The 18,406-nt window shown below is 39.8% G+C and overlaps 2 protein-coding genes and 2 long non-coding RNA genes across 4 annotated transcripts in view; 2 read left to right on the top strand and 2 right to left on the bottom strand.

Moving 5' to 3' along the window:
• Positions 1 to 95, bottom strand: part of LOC124388378 (myosin phosphatase Rho interacting protein) — a 45,771-nt gene extending 45,676 nt beyond the window's left edge. Inside the window, 1 exon segment of the mRNA XM_046852936.1 lies at positions 1 to 95. This exon segment is cut by the window's left edge and continues 768 nt beyond it. The gene's annotated coding sequence lies outside the window, so the exon portion shown is untranslated.
• Positions 96 to 4,004: 3,909 nt separating this feature from the next.
• On the top strand, positions 4,005 to 12,251 carry dhrs7cb (dehydrogenase/reductase (SDR family) member 7Cb). Its single transcript, XM_046852988.1, has 7 exons — positions 4,005 to 4,160; positions 4,982 to 5,135; positions 8,775 to 8,887; positions 9,720 to 9,930; positions 10,016 to 10,108; positions 10,295 to 10,456; positions 11,357 to 12,251. Exons 2-7 carry the CDS (start codon positions 4,982 to 4,984, stop codon positions 11,566 to 11,568), a joined length of 945 nt encoding a protein of 314 aa, XP_046708944.1. The 5' UTR covers positions 4,005 to 4,160; the 3' UTR covers positions 11,569 to 12,251.
• Positions 10,001 to 13,660, bottom strand: LOC124388413. Its single transcript, XR_006926412.1, has 3 exons — positions 13,624 to 13,660; positions 11,461 to 11,559; positions 10,001 to 10,106 (listed from the first exon to the last, which is right to left on the bottom strand). It is a non-coding gene; the product is annotated as an uncharacterized LOC124388413 (long non-coding RNA).
• A 2,762-nt stretch (positions 13,661 to 16,422) lies between these two features.
• LOC124388411 lies at positions 16,423 to 17,211 on the top strand. The gene is made up of 3 exons (XR_006926410.1): positions 16,423 to 16,551; positions 16,672 to 16,740; positions 16,846 to 17,211. It is a non-coding gene; the product is annotated as an uncharacterized LOC124388411 (long non-coding RNA).
• The last annotated feature ends 1,195 nt before the right edge of the window (positions 17,212 to 18,406 follow it).

Below are 18,406 nucleotides of genomic sequence, written 5' to 3'. Positions count from 1 at the left end.
GCCTCTGCCTAGGCTTCTCCGTGTTCAGGGCTGGAGAGGAGAGGAGAAGCGAGGAGGTCGCTCCCTATGGAGGGTTGAGGCAGAGGGAGAGACGGGAGGGGGAGGGGTGAGAGGAGGGGGGCGTTTACTCACTCAATCACTCGCTCGCTCACTCGCGCGCTCACACGCTGCGCATGCGCACACGCTTCATCTCGCGAGACCTCGGTCTATGTAGACAAGCGAATGGGAAGATCGGATCATTGTAGCGATTCGGTTCCTTGATTCATTTGAGTCATTTAGTTTATTTAATTCCCTTGACCAAAAATAATACACAAAACATGAGTTAAAGTTATTACTCCAGCAAAAGTGCCCCCTTTAAACTTTCACTTGAGTAAAAGTACAAAAGTATTTGCCCTCAAATGTTCTTGTCCAAAGTATTATACTTTATTATGGCTATAATGTTTATATGAAAAGACTCTAATGTTACTCTTAACATGCCAGATTATTAATAGAATGATTAGAAAGAAAGTCAAACACTGACTGCTATCAATTAGTGATCATGAGCCCAAAAACTTTTTCAACAACATCAAAAAATCACGCAAATGAGGCCACGGGTGTTGTGGAGAGTTCGAGTCAGGAGTTTCTTCCATCATTTATTCCTCTTAAAATGTTCTGCTTGCTGTTGAACTGATGCTGAACTGTATGTCGGTGATAAGTAGATACACCAAGCACCAATCAAAACAAGTTCAGAACAGAGCACACACTCTACAATGATTGGTGGTTTGCTGCATGATTGACCACTTAAATTTCCACTCGAATAAAAAAAAATGGAAAGACTGATTTCCTAAAATGTAGTTGAGTAAAAAGTAAGATATTTGACTTAGAAATACAGTGAAGTTAAAGTAAAAGTCCCCTCAAATACAAATACTTCAGTAAAGTACAGATACATAAAACAGCTACTTAAGTACAATGAAGAACTACATTTACTTTGTTATAGTTCACCACTTTTAAATATTTAATGAGCAAATCCCCAAGCAGCTAAGGACAAATTATGATAAACAGATTAAGTAGCTTACCTCTTATATCTTCTGATTCCTATTGTTAGTTATTTTGTCACTTGACTCCAATAATAATTTTAACAATAATGTCAAGATTTGGCCCAAAAAATCCTGATCTATTACATCATGTAGCGTCTATGGGAGTCACATGATAAAAGAACGAAAGACTCGGACTTGAGAACTCATGAAATTAACTACTCCATTCTGTACACTACATAACCTACAGAAATTTTGAGATGATTTGCTCTTGCGCATCCAGTAGAAAATTAACGAATCGTTCTTTGAGACTATTCGTTCCTCTGAGTCGCATTAAAGACTCGTTCAAATTGAACAAATCGTTCATGAACGACCCGCCACTAATGTGAACCTTAGCAGACAGTACAGCATGACAGAGAACCTCAGCATGATGACTGATCCAAAACTGGGACACACCGGTCTGGACGTCTAGACGGGGGGCCACAGACAGTCCTATCTACCCTGGATTTTTATTTATTTTGACTTTAATTCTGGTTGTTATTTGCTTGTTCATTCTATAACTCTGTAGTTATCTTGAATCTTGAGAGAGAGAGAGAGAGAGAGAGAGAGAGAGAGAGATACACTATATGATCATATTTCAATGCACCCTTACACACTTCCCATTCAACTGACTAACTCTTTTACTTTATTGTATTTTATTTATTTTTCTTAAACTTCATATTTTATTGTGTACTTAATTACTGTGACCCTTTAACTCCTAATCTACATCTGCCACCCTGTCATTTTTAATCACATACCAAGTATATACAGAGAAATATGAATATTGTCAGCCCCCGACAAACTGCCCCACCTACTGGGGGAGCATAGAGAAAATACACACCTGTCACCAGGTGAGAGACAGTGTGACTATGTTATTTAGTGTATGCAACACACAAAATCGTACACAAGTCGAGTCAAGTCATGTCAAGAAGGCTTTTATTGTCATTCCAACCATCTACAGTGCAACAAAACAACGTTCCCCCAGGACCAAGGTGCTAACGCATAATATAAACAAACAAAAAGGAACACAGAACTGCACAAAACCCAAAACTAAAAATAAAGCATATATGCAACATTCAGTGCAAAATAAAAAAGGACAATATAACACACAGAGACAGTTAACACACTACCTCCTTTGTCCCCATTGTAACTTGAGTTAGTAGTCACTGTGCAGCTTGTATTGCAGTACAGATTTACTGTCCTCTGAAAATAACTCCACTAACAGCCATTATTGTCTTAATAACAGCCAACAAAAGTGAGTACACCCTAAGTGATAACTGCTGTGTGTCATGTAACCATGATAAGCTACATGTCCTATTGATCATGTTCATGTTTTTGCCTGCTTTACAGGACCATACAAATGTGTGTATCTTGTATTAGAGCAGTTAAAATTAAGTGCTTGGAGTACAATTCTCTCATTCTGACCACTGGATGTTCAACATGGCACCTCATGGCGAAAACTCTCTGAGGGTTTAAGAATTAGAATTGTTACTCTCCACAAAGATGGCCTCAGCTATAAGAAAATCGGTAACATCCTGAAAATAAGGTACAGTACATTCGAGTCCTTGTGCTGTGTGTCAGGTGTAGAAGATGCTTCAAAAAACAGACGCATGAGTGCTGCCAACATCGCTTTAGAGGTTGCAGAAGCGGAAGGTCCACTTGTCAGTGCTCAGACCATATGCCACACACTGCAACAAGTCATCCCAGAAGGAAATCTTTTCTGAAGCTGGCTCACAAGAAAGCCTGCAAACAGTTTGCTAAAGACAACCTGTCCAAGAGCATGAATTACTGGAACCTGTCCTGTGGTGTGATTAAACAGATGAACCTGTCCTGCTGAGATGTTGTGGAATATCAAGAAAAGTGTGTCTTGCCTACAGTCAAGCATGGTGGTGGTAGCATCATGGTCTGGGGCTGCATGAGTGCTGCTGGTACTCAAGAGCTGCAATTCATTGTGTGAACATGGATATTCCGAAACAGCACATGTTGCCCTTTCTTCAGAAATTGGGCCAAACGGCAATTTTTCAACATAATAATGACCCGAAACACACTGCCAAGATGACAACTGCCCTGCATAGGAACATGAAGATGAAGGTGATGGAGTGGCCAAGTATGTCTCCAGACCTGAACCTTATTGAGCACCTGTGGGGCATCCTCTAGGGGAAGGTGGAGAAACGCCATGTGCTTAACACCCAGCAGCTCTATGATGTCATTATGGAGGAGTGGAAGAGGATCCCAGCAACAACTTGTGCAGCTTTGGTGAATTTCATACCCAGGGGGATTAAGGCAGTGCTGGATAACAATAGTGCTCACAAAATATTGACACTTTGGACACAGTTTCAACATGTTTACTAAGGGTGTACTCACTTCTGTTGCCAGTTATTTAGAAAATAATGGCTGAATGTTGACTTATTTTTAGAGGACAGTAAATCTGTACTGCTGTACAAACAGCACACATATATATATATATATATATATATATATATATATATATATATATATATATATATATATATAATTTTTATGTAAACTATTTATTTATGTAATTATTCTGTCTTTTCCCCTTTTTTTAAACTGCTTTAACTTTATTTAATTTTTGACTTTATTTTCTTTCTTTTTCTTTCTTTCTTTCTTTCTTTCTTTCTTTCTTTCTTTCTTTCTTTCTTTCTTTCTTTCTTTCTTTCTTTCTTTCTTTCTCTCTCTCTCTCTCTCTCTCTCTTTCTCTCTCTAAATTCAATTTCAAATTAAACTCTCAAAAAGGAGCTCTCACTCTCCATCTTTGTGCACACTAGGAATCTGCACGGTATAAATGTCACGGCTTTGTGCGGTATAAATGTATGTTCAGTAAACTTTTCATACCGCATAAAAAGCCATTTGTTCTCTGTTCACATGTCATCCACATGCCTAAGCTGGACTAGTGTGCACAGAACACCCTGACTCAGCCAAACGCTATTAAAAGACCCCCAGATCCTAGCAGGCTCTTCGTGGTGCCAGACAGAGCGAGAGCCCGGGGTCTGTGAATGGACGAGGAGGAAGACAGGGTTTAAAGCTGGTTACCTAACAGGAAAAACTCTGACTTTTCCACTGGGGGCTTAACTCCTCACATGCACTGTAAGTGGACTGAAAAGAAGATTACAGCTCTGTGGGCATGTGTGTGTTGTGTGTTTGAGTTCAGGTGGTTTGTTTGTCCACATATGTGTGTGTGTCTGTGTGTCAAAATCAGCAACTCAAAATCTATATTTTGTTATTGTATGATCAAAAGTACCAGGATGTCTACAAACTGTAGAAATGAAAAAATTCATATTACTCGAATATCCACTTATGAGGATATCGACACACACTGTGGAATTCATGGCAGCAGATTAGTGTAAGGGCAATGTATATTTAGAAGCGTTTCTCAGCCACACTTTACATGGAAATAATGACAGCCGTGCTATCAGAATAACCCGACCCATGCAGATGCAAAAGATAAAAACTAGTTGAATCAACAGGTATTCATATCTTGTGGGTCATAATCGGGTCACTTCACTCTTCTTTCATTAGATTGTTGGTTAGATCACATATATACGGTGTGCTGCTACTAAAACTGTGTGGTTGTGTATTACAGATCATGGTACTTTATATGTTTCAAGCTAAAATACACTACATAGATGAAATTAGTAAACATTTATACTTCAGTCAAAGCTATTTACATGTTCATTTACATGACGTGACAATGTACAGTGTAATCGGGGAGAAGTCAGAGTGTGGAAAAATACTATACTAAACAAAAATCCAAAATCCTTTCATGGATTAAAAAGGCTGTTGATTATAATGTGCTATTCATCGACTTTCAAATGAATGATTTTACATCCAGTTTGTGTGTGATTATTATGTAAGTAATAAAAAGGAATCTTAAACTGCATTGTAGCCCACTGTTTTTTCCACCAAAGATGGCTGTCCCCTCCGTCATGGTGTTGCCCCTGCTGGTGGTGGTGTTCGCTGGAATCTACTACTTTTACAACGAGTTCCTTCACTTCATGTCCAAGTCCGTAGTGCGAAACAAAGTGGTGGTGATAACAGATGCCGTATCTGCGATGGGAAGAGGTAATGCTCGCTAATAAAAAAACAAAACACCCTTTTTTCTGTCCTCTTTCATATTTTAGTTTGTTGATCAAGCAATTGGGTCACTATATGGACATTTACATGTAGTTCTCATTTGCTGTTATAATATCCTCCACTCCTCTGGGAAGATCCACTAGATTTTGGAGTGTACTTGGTGAGATTTGTGCTCATTCATCCAGCAGGCCACTGGAGATCTTCCACTCCAACAAATGTAAAGCATATCTTCATGGAGCTGGTTTTGTGCACAAGGTATTGTCATGCTGGAACAGGTTTGAGTCACCTAGATCAAATGAATGAAAATGTTCAAATGTAGCTGATCAGCCAAAACTCGACTCCAATTAATAAAATGTACTGAATGAATGTAGAGCGTGTGAATCATGCCATTTGTTTCCCCCTAAATGTTTACTAGACAGCTGGTCAATGTTGCATCTTCATGCCCAGTAATATAAATAAACACACTGACTTATGTTAAACTGCAACTTTTGTAATAATCTTCTTCTTAATGCACTACAGAAAACATGTGCAATAATCGAGACCATTAGTCCAGAAAGATAAGTCATCTAGTCGAAAACTACTTGAGTAATGACTTTCCAAATGCCGTTGTGTTGTGTCTACAACTTGACACATTCAATCCTATAATGTTAAGGATAATCTGAGGATTAGCTAGCCAACTGAGCTCTGCTGAGGTGGACACTCCCTTATTAACAGTCATATAAAGAAAGGTAACATTAGCTAGCTGGATCATCTGAGTTCAATATCTCATGTTAATTGACATGTTTGTAGCAACGTAGTTATATCCTGAGCATTACCTATGAACTGGCGATGTGTTTAAAGTGTTATTGAAGTGATATCTTAAATTTTACACAGTGTTTTTATATAGTGAATCATCACAAGTCTAGCAAGCTAATCTGGCTCACTCAGCTAGCACATGGTTTACATGTATCTTTCTCCACTAGTTGGTTTTTTTTTTTTTAATGTGATATATCCCATGTCCCTTCTCTGCACATGTTCAAACCATCTCAATCGCACCTCCCTCACCTGGTCTTCAAAACATCCTACATGAGCTGTCCCTCTAAATAAACTCATTACTAATTGTGCCCATCCTCGTCACTTCCAACGAAAACCTCAACATCTTCAGCTCTTCTACCTCCAGCTCCACCTCCTGTCTTTTAATCAATGCCACTGTCTCTAAACCATACAACATCTCAGGTCTCACCACAGTCCTATAAACTTTCCCTTTTTTACCCTTCTATCACAAATCACTCCTGCTATCACTCTTCCTCACCCACTCCATCCTGCCTGCACTCTTTTCTTCACTGCTCTAACACACTTTCCATTACTTTGCACTGTTGACCCCAGGTACCTAAACTCCTCCACCTTCTCCACCTCTTCTCCCTGCAACTGCACCACTCCACTGCCCTCCCTTTTATTCACACACATGGACTGTCTTACTCCTACTGACTTTTATTTCCCTTCACTTCAGCACGTACCTCCACCACTCTAGGCTCTTCTCAACCTGCTCCCTACTCTCACCACAAATCACAATATCATCCGTAAACATCATAGTCCACGGACTCCTGTCTGACCTCGTCCGTCAACCTGTTCATCACCACTGCAAACAGGAAAGGGCTCAGAGCTGATCCTTGATGCAGTCCAACCTCCACCTTGAACCAGTATGTCGTTCCTACTGCTGTAACACTGACCTCATACATGTCCTGCACCACCCTCACATGCTTCTCTGACACACCTGACTTCCTCATACAATAGCACAACTCCTCCCTTAGCACTCTGTCATACGTTTTCTCTAAATCCACAAACACACAATGCAACTCCATATGACCTTCTCTATACTTCTTCATCAACATTCTCAAAGCAAATAATGCATCTGTGGTGCTCTTCCTCGGCGTAAAACCATACTGCTGCTCACAGATGGTCACCTCTTCTCTCAGCCTGGCTTCCACTACTCTTTCCCATAACTTAATGGTGTGACTGATCAACTTTATTCCCCTGTAGTTACTGAACATCTGCACATTTTCCTTATTCTTAAAGATCGGTACCAGCACACTCCTTATTCTTTCCTCAGGCATCTTCTCACCTTCCAAAATCTTGTTAAACAATCTTGTTATACAATCTCTCCTAAACATCTCCACGCTTCTACCGGTATGTCATCTGGTCCAACCGACTTTCCACTCTTCATCCTTTTATTCAGTGCTCTCACTTCCTCCTTACTGCTCCTATCCACTTCCTGCTTCACTATCTCCACAACATCCCATCAGCTGCTCAAAATACTCCCTCCATCTTCTCAACACACTCTCCTCACTAGTCAACACATTTCTATCTCCATCCTTTATTGCTCTAACTTGCAGCACATCCTTCCCAGCTCGGTCCCTCTGCCTGGCCAATCGCTACAAATCCTTTTCTCCTTCCTTAGTGTCCAACTTCTCCTACAGATCCTCATATGCCTTTTCCTAGTTTTTCGCCACATCCTGCTTCACCTACTGCCGCATCTCCTTGTACTCCTGCCTAATTTTCTCATCACTCTGTTGATCCCAATTCTGTTTCTCCTTATGCTTTCCTGCACTTCCTCATTCCACCACCACATCTCTGTGTCTTCCTTTCTATTTCCGGATGTCACATCAAGTACCTTTCTAGCTGTCTCCCTTATCACTTCTGCAGTATTTGCCCAATCATCCAGCACCTCTTCACCACCACTGAGCTCCTGTCTGACCTCTTCCCTGAACCTCACACTACTGTCTTCTTCCTTCAGTTTCCACCATCTTATTCTTTTATCAGTACTCACTCTCCTCCTCTTCTTTACCTCCGAAACATCCTACAGACCACCATCCGATGCTGTATAGCTACACTGTCCAATGCCAACACCATACAGTCTCCAATCTCCTTTAGGTTGCATCGCCTACATAGAACATAGTCCACCTGTGTGTACCTTCCTCCACTCTTATACATCACCTTCTTCTCAAAACACATATTCACCACTGTCATTTCTATACTGTAAGCAAAATGTAACACCAATTGCCCCTTCCACATTCTTCTCCTTAGGGCCATGCCTACTCATCACCTCCCATCACCTCTGTTCCCTTAACCTACATGTCCATACCTATACTAAACTATACTATATGGATAAAGGTATTGGGACACTTGACTTTTCCAACCATATGTGGTTCTTCCCCAAACTGTTAACACTGGTAAAAGTAAGCATGAAATTTCCCTTTACTTGAACTAGGAGACCCAAACCTGTTCCAGCATGACAATGCCCTTATGAAAAAAACAGCTCCATGAAGATATTCTCATCAACAAACACACTCCAAAATCTAATGGAACATCTTCACAGAAGAATGAAGGTTATTAAAACAGCAAAGGAGGACCAAGTGTGTAATTGGTTGTTCAAAAATCACATACGAGTGGTCATGTGTCCACAAACATTTGTCATTATTTATTATTTATTTTATATATATATATATATATATATATATATATATATATATATATATATATATATATATATATATATATGTCTATAAAAGCATATGCTTGAATTGAGGAAAGTTTATTCCATCAAAACTTCATAAAATCTCTGTAATTTTCTCTCTTTCTGTGTTCCAGAGTGTGCCAGGCTGCTGCATGAAGGTGGTGCACAGTTGGTGTTGTGTGGACCCAACTGGGATAAGCTGGAGTCTCTGCATGATTCACTGTGTAGTGGCTCAGACCCCAGCAAAGTGAGTAAACCTTGTATCAGAGAAACCCACACACCCTCTCAGTAGGACTTCGTACATTCACCCACATACCTGGTTTCTGTTTTCCAAACTCACACATTAGATAAAAGGACAGGAAGGCTTCAACCTCTGACCATGTGTCACTGTCAGCTCTTTCTTTTGCTTTGATGAACAATGGCAGGATATCCTTCTCCCTGACAGCTCGCTGTCTCCTGCTATCTGACCAATTTCAGGACACCCCACAGCCAATACTGCTATTCCCATCGTTTCAGATTCAACAAACATGACTAGGTGGAATTTTGGTGTATCTTGATTTGATAGGAACAAAATGATTAGGAACAAAATGATCTTGAATCCCTTTATATTTATCCTAAAAAAATCCTGTAATTATTTATTTGCAGTGCATTTCAAAAGTGAAACAAGCAGAAAGTAATTATATAAAAGGAACAATACATGTGATGACTTATATTTTTAGGATTATATACTAGCAGTTAAGTTCAGATTTTTATAAAGTTTTAATTGCTATTTAGTAAAACTGAATGAATATCAGCCCCAAGCCTCTTCCTGTTAGTTACATTTGAATGATTTAAACTCATTATTTTTATACCCTCAAGGAAACTAAACATGGAGTTCCTGGGCATTAAGAGCAATTTAAAAAATAATAGTTTTATTTTCAGGAATGGAAATATGTTTGCAAGGTCAAAAGTCTTGATTAACTTTAAGCTCATTTGTCTATTTTCATCTGACATGGGGCTCATTATGACTCGTTCCACCCATTATAATGGATCCTGGTTTCCATGTCTCTGGTGGCTGCTATCTGTTCTTCCTGTTGTAGACCTTTCCACCCAAGTTGGTGTTGCTGGAATTCAGCGATATAGAAAGCATAGAGGATGTGATTACGGAAATCGGCGACTGCTACGGCCACGTCGATGTGCTCATAATTAACGGCGGCATGAAGGTCAAAGCGGCAGTCCAGAACCATTCACTGGAGATGGACAAAATCATCATGGATGTCAACTATTTCGGGCCCATCACTTTGGCAAAGGGTGCGACTGTTAGAGTCTTGATTCCACTTATTTCACATGTCACAGTTTAATAAGTGTGTTAGAATGGTATTTTTTATGTAACTAGGCATTCTGCCGTTAATGATTGCCAGGAGAACGGGTCATTTCATCATCGTCAACAGCATCCAGGGGAGACTGGCTGTACCGTTTCGCAGCTCCTGTAAGATATGAATTTGATCTATTAAACGCAATCAAAATAATATACCATTAAAAGGTTAAAAATGTATTTGAAAAGAAATGACTAAAACTTGTCTGAGTGACACTTAAGCTTGGCTTATTACAGCATGTCCAACACCTTAATCCAATACAGTATGTCTGATTTAATGTTCTTTTTTGTGTGTTGAAGACGCCGCCTCTAAGCATGCAGTACTGGCCTTTTTTGACTGTCTGAGAGCAGAAGTGGAGGAGTATGGCATCTCTGTCAGTACAATCAACCACACGTTTATCAATGCTGCAGCCCAGGAAGCTACCCCCTCCCAGTCTCAGCCCACCAACGCCCTGTGGGCATGTGAGTAATTACACACCACTACACAAAAACATGCAAGCAACAAAGCACCATGACCATTCCGGCTGCTTTTCCATGCAGAGATCCAACCGGCAGATGCAGGTTTTTCTACTTATACATGTGAAAAATAGGCCAGAATAAAGTCTTCTACTTTTTAAGTTACATGTAATCTGACTTATTATTCAGTATTTTATGACTATTATCCACTGTGATATATATATAGAAAATGGATTACAGTCCCATCACAGAGCTGAACAGACCTTAAATCCCAGTTTGTGAGCAGTGATATTATTTATACAACCCCTGATTGTGTATTTCTTTGCTGTATACTGTGATTCAGTATATATTTTACCATTTCTACACATCACAATATGCAGTAAAATTCTAAATTATTTATGATATAATGAATGGAAATGCATTTGTGTACCAAGTTTCTAATTACTAGCCATTAGGTGAAACTGCTAGCAAACTAGCACGTTTATGACAGACAAACACAAGGTATCAGCCTTTTTATTATATTCTATGTGACTTACTAAACAGCAACCAGACCTTTCAAATTCTACCATAAAGACAGATTATTATTTTTAGCACTATCTATATAAGATAAGTGAACTAGTGAACTAGTAGTTAGCTAGCCTACATAAACATTCCTGGTATCATGTTATCCTGTTCAAATTGGTATATTTAATGTGATTGGTTTTATATAATGTTAACAAATTTTCTAATAATAATCAGATTAATCACATATAGTGGCTTATAACTGGAAATAGCACGATACCAATTTATAAATCCTAATTCGGCTCATTTTGCTCAACAATTTGCTAACTTTGGAATAAAACGGCATCTATGAAGGTCCCTAATTCAACCTTTTTATTGCCTAACCCTGATGCTCTCCTTCTCTAGACATTCTAAGCAAGCTAACCACCCACGGCGTGAGCCCCGAAGGCCTGGCCTATGAGATTATGCGAGTGGTGAACCGGAAGAGAAGAGAGGTCCTCCTGGCTCACCCCATCCCCTGGGTCGCTCTCTACATCCGCTCAGTCATGCCCAGCTTCTTCTTTTCTGTGGTGGCCGCAGGGGTGAAAGACACGGCTATGAATCAGCAGCTGAAATAGATGCGTACATTACATGCTAATGAATAACTTGTGCTGTTCTTTTTAACGATGTGTCATAAGAACACAGCTGTTTTGAGCTAGAATTCTCATATTGACGTAGGACCCCTGACAGGAACAAGTGGCGATTTGGGAGGACGATGTTTTAGTCCGAGCTTTGACCTATTTGCTTTATTTGGCACTGTAGTATCTGCTCTAAATATCTTAGCATGTGCTAGATTTTCCATTATGCTTGCGCCTATACATAGCATGACATGGGGAAATGAGATGATGAGAGGGAGATTTCGGCCTCATATCAGCTTCATTTGCATTTTCAGCACTATGTAAGATGTAGTGTTGTCATGTCTCCATTCTTGCTCATTTGTTTTAGTCTATTATTTGCCTTCAAATGCTTGCTGACGTGAGAGCAATTGACAGACATGCTGTTCCACCTTCAGGCCTTAAAGGCAAAACCTATTTTTGCAGAATCCTGCAGATGGCACTAGTGGACATTTCTGCTGCAACAACAGGACAAGCAAAATACTGCCACCTACTGTCCATTACTCACTTTTATCCAATTCAGCTTTAATACATGATTCTTGTGACATGATTTCTTTCATGTAACAATGATTAAAAATAAACAATTCTAAATCACTGTTTTGAACTCTTTACATGAATTTATTATTCAGCAGGAAAAATCCAAGCATGTACACTCTATAGACAAAAGGTCTGAGGTTCACTCAGCATTACAATTCATTCCAAATGTGTTTGACAGGGTTAAGGTTTAGAGCTCTATAGCAGGCCACTTAAGATCTTCCCCTCCTTCATGCAGATGGCTTTGTGTACAGGTACATTGTCATGCTGGAACAGGTTTGGGTCTCCTAGTACAATTTAAAGGTAAATGTAAAGCTAACAAATCCAAAAGCATCCTATACCATTGTGTGCTGCTAACAGTTTGGAGTAGAACCACATATGGCTAAAAAAGTCAGGTGTCCCAATACTTTTGTCAATATAGTGTAGCTCTCAGGCTCTTTTCTATAGCAACTCAAAGACAGTCAGGCAGTGATCATGCAATATTAACTGTATGTGATTTTATTAATAGTTCGCATTGTGTTAGTGTTGTTAGCATTGAAACTAGCTATTTAGACATTTCATTGATTAGAATTCCTAGTGAAGAAATGAATTGATTTATGGTTGTAATACACAGGGATGTGCAAAAATACATTTAAAAATAAAATACAAAATACCTTAATTTTTAAGTGTATAAAAATAAAACACAAAATACAGCAGTCACACCGTGTATCAAAATAAACGACTGTATTTTTGTATTTTAAAAATACTAAAAAATAGTTTTACAAGGGAGCATGAAGAAATTTCATGCTCCCTTGTAAAAGTATTTTTAAGTATTTTTAAAATACTAAATACACGTTTCTCCCAGATGAAGGTTAGTTTTAAAGTGACCAACTGTTTAACAGGTTGCGAATAACTCAAACTGTATGACATATAATGCATCCTAATTCACTTGTTGTTTGGTAACGAAGGGCTATTTTGCATCAGCAACACCGACTCAATGACAAACAAGTCATTCATAAGCAGACAAATGATGGCATCTGTATTTATAGCAGCTAGTTTCTAACTAATGAATCATTTGATTGTTAATCATAAATAGAATAATATATTATGTGACAGGCAGTCATTCAATCAAAACAAAATCATGATCTTTCTAAACAGCTACGTCAATTACAGATGACGTCAATCAAAAATGTATTTATCAATCGCTGGACATCTATTTAAGCTGAAAACAAACATTTTAGTATTTCATAATGAAATGATACTTTGACCACCTTCTTCCATATGGATACATTTTCTGTTCTCATCACAACAAGTCTGTGCAAACTACTGGTAGGCACCAATCAGAGGCCACATTTTTATGATGTCATCATGTAGACTTTTTACAAAGTATTTTAAAAATACAAAAATACAAAACACTTAAGTATTTTGATACAAAATATTACATAATTTTCACCAACCCTCTCAAATACAATTTACAAAATACTTTTTTATATTTGAAATACATACTTGAAATACTTCTTCTTCTTCTTTTTTCGGTTTCTCCCATTAGGGGTCACCACAGCAGATTATCCATCTCCAGAACCCCGTCCTCTACATCTGCCTCTTTCAAACCAATTACCTGCATGTCCTCCCTCAACACATCCATAAACCTCCTCCTTGGTCTTCCTCTCTACCTCCTTCCCAGTGGCTCAATCCTCAGCATTCTCCTACAGATATACCCCATGTCCCTCCTCTGCACATTTCCAAACCATTTCAATCGCGCCTCCCTCGCTTTGTCTCCAAAACGTCCTACATGCGCTGTCTCTCTAATAAACTTATTTCTAATCCTGTCCATCATCGTCACTACCAACGAATATCTTAAAATCTTCAGCTCTGCTACCTCCAGCTCCACCTCCTGTCTTTTAGTTGATGCCACTGTCTCTAAACCATACAACTTTGCAGGTCTCACCACAGTCCTATAAACTTTCCCTTTCATTCTTGCAGATACTCTTCTATCACAAATCACTCCTGCCACTCTTCTCCACCCACTCCACCCTGCCTGCACACTTTTCTTTACTTCTCTAACATACTCTCCATTACTTTGCACTGCTGACCCCAGGTACCTAAACTCCTCCACCTTCACCACCTCTTCTCCCTGCAACCGCACCACTCCACTGCCCTCCCTCTCATTCACACACATGTACTCTGTCTTACTCCTACTGACTTTCATTCCCCTTCTCTCCAGCATGTACCTCCAGCTCTCCAGGCTCTTCTTAGCCTGTTCCCTACTCTCACCACAAATCACAATATCATCTACAAACATCATAGTCCAGGAAGACTCCTGTCTGACCTTGTCTGTCAACCTGTCCATCACCACTGCAAACAGGAAAAGGCTCAGAGCCGATCCTTGATGCAGTCCCACCTCTACCTTGAACCAGTTTGTCGTTCCTATTGCACACTTCACTGCTGTCACACTATACTCATACATGTCCTGCACCACCCTCACTTACTTCTCCAAAACACACAACTTTCACATACAATACCACAATTCCTTTCTTGGCACACTGTCACGCTTTCTTTAAATCCACAAACACACAATGCAACTCCATATGACCTTCTTTAAATTTCTCCATCAACATTCTCAAAGCAAATAATGCGTCTGTGGTGCACTTCCTTGGCATGAAACTTTAGTTTAGTTGAACAGTTCAGTCGAGTTCACATGACTTTCTTTCATTTTTTTCCTTGAATACATTCCGGAGGAAACCACTTAAACAGACGAAACGCTGATGCTTGTGTTACTTACAATGTGTGGTTCTGGTTAATGTCCCAAATGTATAATTACATGCTAAGCTGGTGGTTGAATTGAAAAATGCACTGTATGCTAATGTAGCATAGATATAACTTGAACTTGCCAGAGTATTGCATGTTTTATAAACCAGCATTCAATGCTGCTGCTGGACTTTGCTCCAGTTTTACATTCTAATCTTCCTCTGCTTTAAAAGTGGGGTGCCATAACTTTCTAATGAAGTGGGCCTGTGGCCAATATAAGCACATGAAGGACTGTTTCTATATGTGAGACAGCTGCACAGGACTTACTGTACTTTCTTGTACTTACATGCACAGTAAAAAAAAATTAATTCTGACTATGTGTATGTTTTGACACTCAGATATGTTAGATGGTTGCTAGTTGTTTATGGACTGAATGCAGCAGCTAATCAATTTTTTCCTGCCTGTTATTTTTTCGTCCTGTTTTACTCATAGTAGCCTTGTTAACCCATATCATGGCATGCAGTTTGGTGGTTCTATTGGTGGTGTCAGATCTGCAGAAAGGAAGTGGAAAAAAATCACAACTTGATGTAGACCTCTTATCTTACCACGCATTCCTGACCAAATTTTCTTTGGAGGTGACTTCTGCAAAAACTGCCTTCTACAAGGAAAAGCTTGAGACCTCTGCACAAGATCCTCGTAAGCTCCACAACATCATCTCTTTACGACTCAACCCCCCTGCTACACCTGCTCCATCCTCCCTGACTGCTAATGACTTTGCCTCCTTCTATGATGAGAAGATTAAGAAAAAAAACTGCCAGACCTTCACTTCCTCCCCAACAATGACTACGCAACACAGCCAACAATCCACTAAGTCTCTGTCAAGCTTCTCAACCTTAACAGAAGATGAGATACTGCAAGTCATTCAATCTTGCAATCCCACCACCTGTCCTCTGGATCCAATCCAAACAGGAACTATGCTTCAGACAATCACACAAGATCTCCTGCCCTTCATCTCCACAATCATCAACGGGTCATTAACATCTGGCTATGTACCATCTACCTTCAAGCAAGCAAGGGTCATTCCCATCTTGAAGAAACCTGCTCTGGATCCATCAGATATCAACAACTACAGACCGGTATCACTTCTCTCCTTTCTTTTTAAATCTCTGGAACGCACTGTTTTTAACCAACTGTCTGTCTATCTCTCACAGAACAACCTCCATGATCCTAACCAGACCTGCCCTATATGTTAAAGTGACATTTAGATTATCATCACAGCCATCGCACCAAGCTGAACTTGTCATTCCTATGCTCGTAGAGAGGGGTCAGAACCTCTCACACCCTATCATAGGTTTCAATGTGATAGAACAAATTGTGAACTCCTTTGAGCAAGCACAACCAAACACTGTAAACAAAATGTTGGAGAGAACTGTGAAAGCTGCATTCCCCAGCTTAAAGAGGAGCAAAGTTCAGACATTTATCCAACATCTGAGTGCACAGAGCACATGTGAATACGAATGTAGCCAGGCAAGCACCTACCAGTATATAACAGTGTGGTTGGCTAATTATCCCAAGACTTTTAAAGCAGGCACTGGGCAAGAGGCCTCGAAATGTGGGCCCTGTTTTGAAAGCACATGGGCTATAGTGCTGCTTTGTTTTGTTGTGTTTGAAGTCGCCCTAGAGGAGGTAGGCCAAGTTTGTTTAATTTGTTTATTTAAAGGTATTTATTTTTGATTGTATGGGAAAATTGTTTTTGTTTATTTAGTTTTAGATAAATTTAGCAATGCTGACTGTGTATGTTGACAGCTGCTGGTGTAGATCTGGATAAATGCTTAAACATTATCTGATTGTTATATCTGCTATATGCCAATGAAGGTAAACTATTTAATATTTTAATTAAGTGTGTGCAGTTGGTAACCATGGTTTTAACTGTTTTGTGTTTTAAAGCAAATTATGTTAATTTTTATTTTTCTGTTTTAGATTTATCAATTGCTGTTTCTCCCGTGTTTTTGTTTGGTCCCCTGGTTGGCCGGTCTCAGGAGTGTGCTGCATGGTGGCAGCACGTGTATCGTGTGAATTGTTTGTGTATGAGTCCGGTTGGCGGGGCTTTGTTTTTTTGTATTCTTTTATTTTTATTGGTGATACCTTCCCAGCCTTATGCTGCCAGCTTAACTTATGGTGCTTGTATTTTGTGTGCGTGTGTGCATGCCTTTGTGTATGGGATGTATGTTAACCTCTTTGAGAGCTGGGACCAATTCTGGATGAGCTACTGGTATCAATTTGTTTAATGTTTAGATGTTTTATGTATATTCTCTGTCCTATTTTAAAATAAATTTTTGTACATTAGCCATCTGAAGGGTTTCGTTTTTGGGCCTGTGCTCTAAACAGGTTTCTTTCTCCTTCGAGTTCGTTTCGAAGGGGTAGCGTAGTTGCTACAATTTGGTGCAGTCGGCAGGATTGGATCAATTTGGATGTACTCATTCCTTTGTTAGGCTGGGGAGTAGGTAGTGTTTTTGTTTTGTTTGATTATTTTTTTCAAAGGGAGAAACAGCGATTGACTTTGTGGGACCTCGATATTGTCACTGGACAGGACGTGCTGTGGCGTAAGCTGATGGTCTGCTTTAGCTATGGCAGAGGCGCTGCAACACTTACGGGAGCAGTTGGAGCAACTGCATGTGGAAAATGAGAGCCTGAAACGGCAGACTCAAAATGGAGCTTCAGCAGTTGGTGCTTCATGTTCAACACTGGAGGGTAATGGACAAAACAGAGAACAAGCTTTATACTAAAAATGGTGCTTCTATGGGACCAGTTCTGTGAGAATGTTTATGACCATACTCTCCGTAGGGAGCTTAAAAGATTGGTAAGGCAAAACCCTTTATGGACACTCTTGATCTATGTAAAGAGGCAATGCGGTGGGTGGAGGAGGGGCCATCTCTCCGAAATAGATCTAGTAGAGTAGCTCCTCACTCACTGGAAACCCAGGCTATTGTTACATGCGAAGAGAATAGAATGGTTAGTTCTGAGTTTGCAGAGCTAAAAAATATGGTTGTATGCTAGCAAGCACAACTGGATTTGATTTTGAAAACCTTAAGTAGTACAGAGGGGATCTCTAGTAATGTAACTAGGTAGGATCTTGTCCAAATTTGCAGGTTAAGATGGGGACTGTTGAATTGGCTAAGCGTCGTTGCTATTGGCCAGGGATGCTGAAAGATGTGGAGCAGTGGTATCGCGAGTGCCAAAGGTGTATTCTGGCTGAAGCGGTTCAACCAAAGGTGAGGTCTTTTATGGATACATTGCAAGCATCCAAGCCTCATGACATTCTAGCGGTAGATTTTACTATGTTGGAGCCTGCGAGTGATGGAAGAGAGAATGTCTTGGTGCTTACAGATGTATTCTCCAAGTTCACTCGGGCTATTCCCACGAGGGATCAGCGAGCAAGTACGGTAGCTCAGGTATTGGTCCGCAATTGGTTTCAATTGTTTGGGGTGCCTCGTCGTCTTCATTCTGATCAGGGACGAAATTTCGAGAGCAATCTTATCAG

This window comes from Silurus meridionalis, chromosome 7 (genome assembly GCF_014805685.1).
Source record: "Silurus meridionalis isolate SWU-2019-XX chromosome 7, ASM1480568v1, whole genome shotgun sequence".
NCBI lineage: Eukaryota > Metazoa > Chordata > Actinopteri > Siluriformes > Siluridae > Silurus > Silurus meridionalis.
This window is presented reverse-complemented; position numbering and strand designations above follow the sequence as displayed.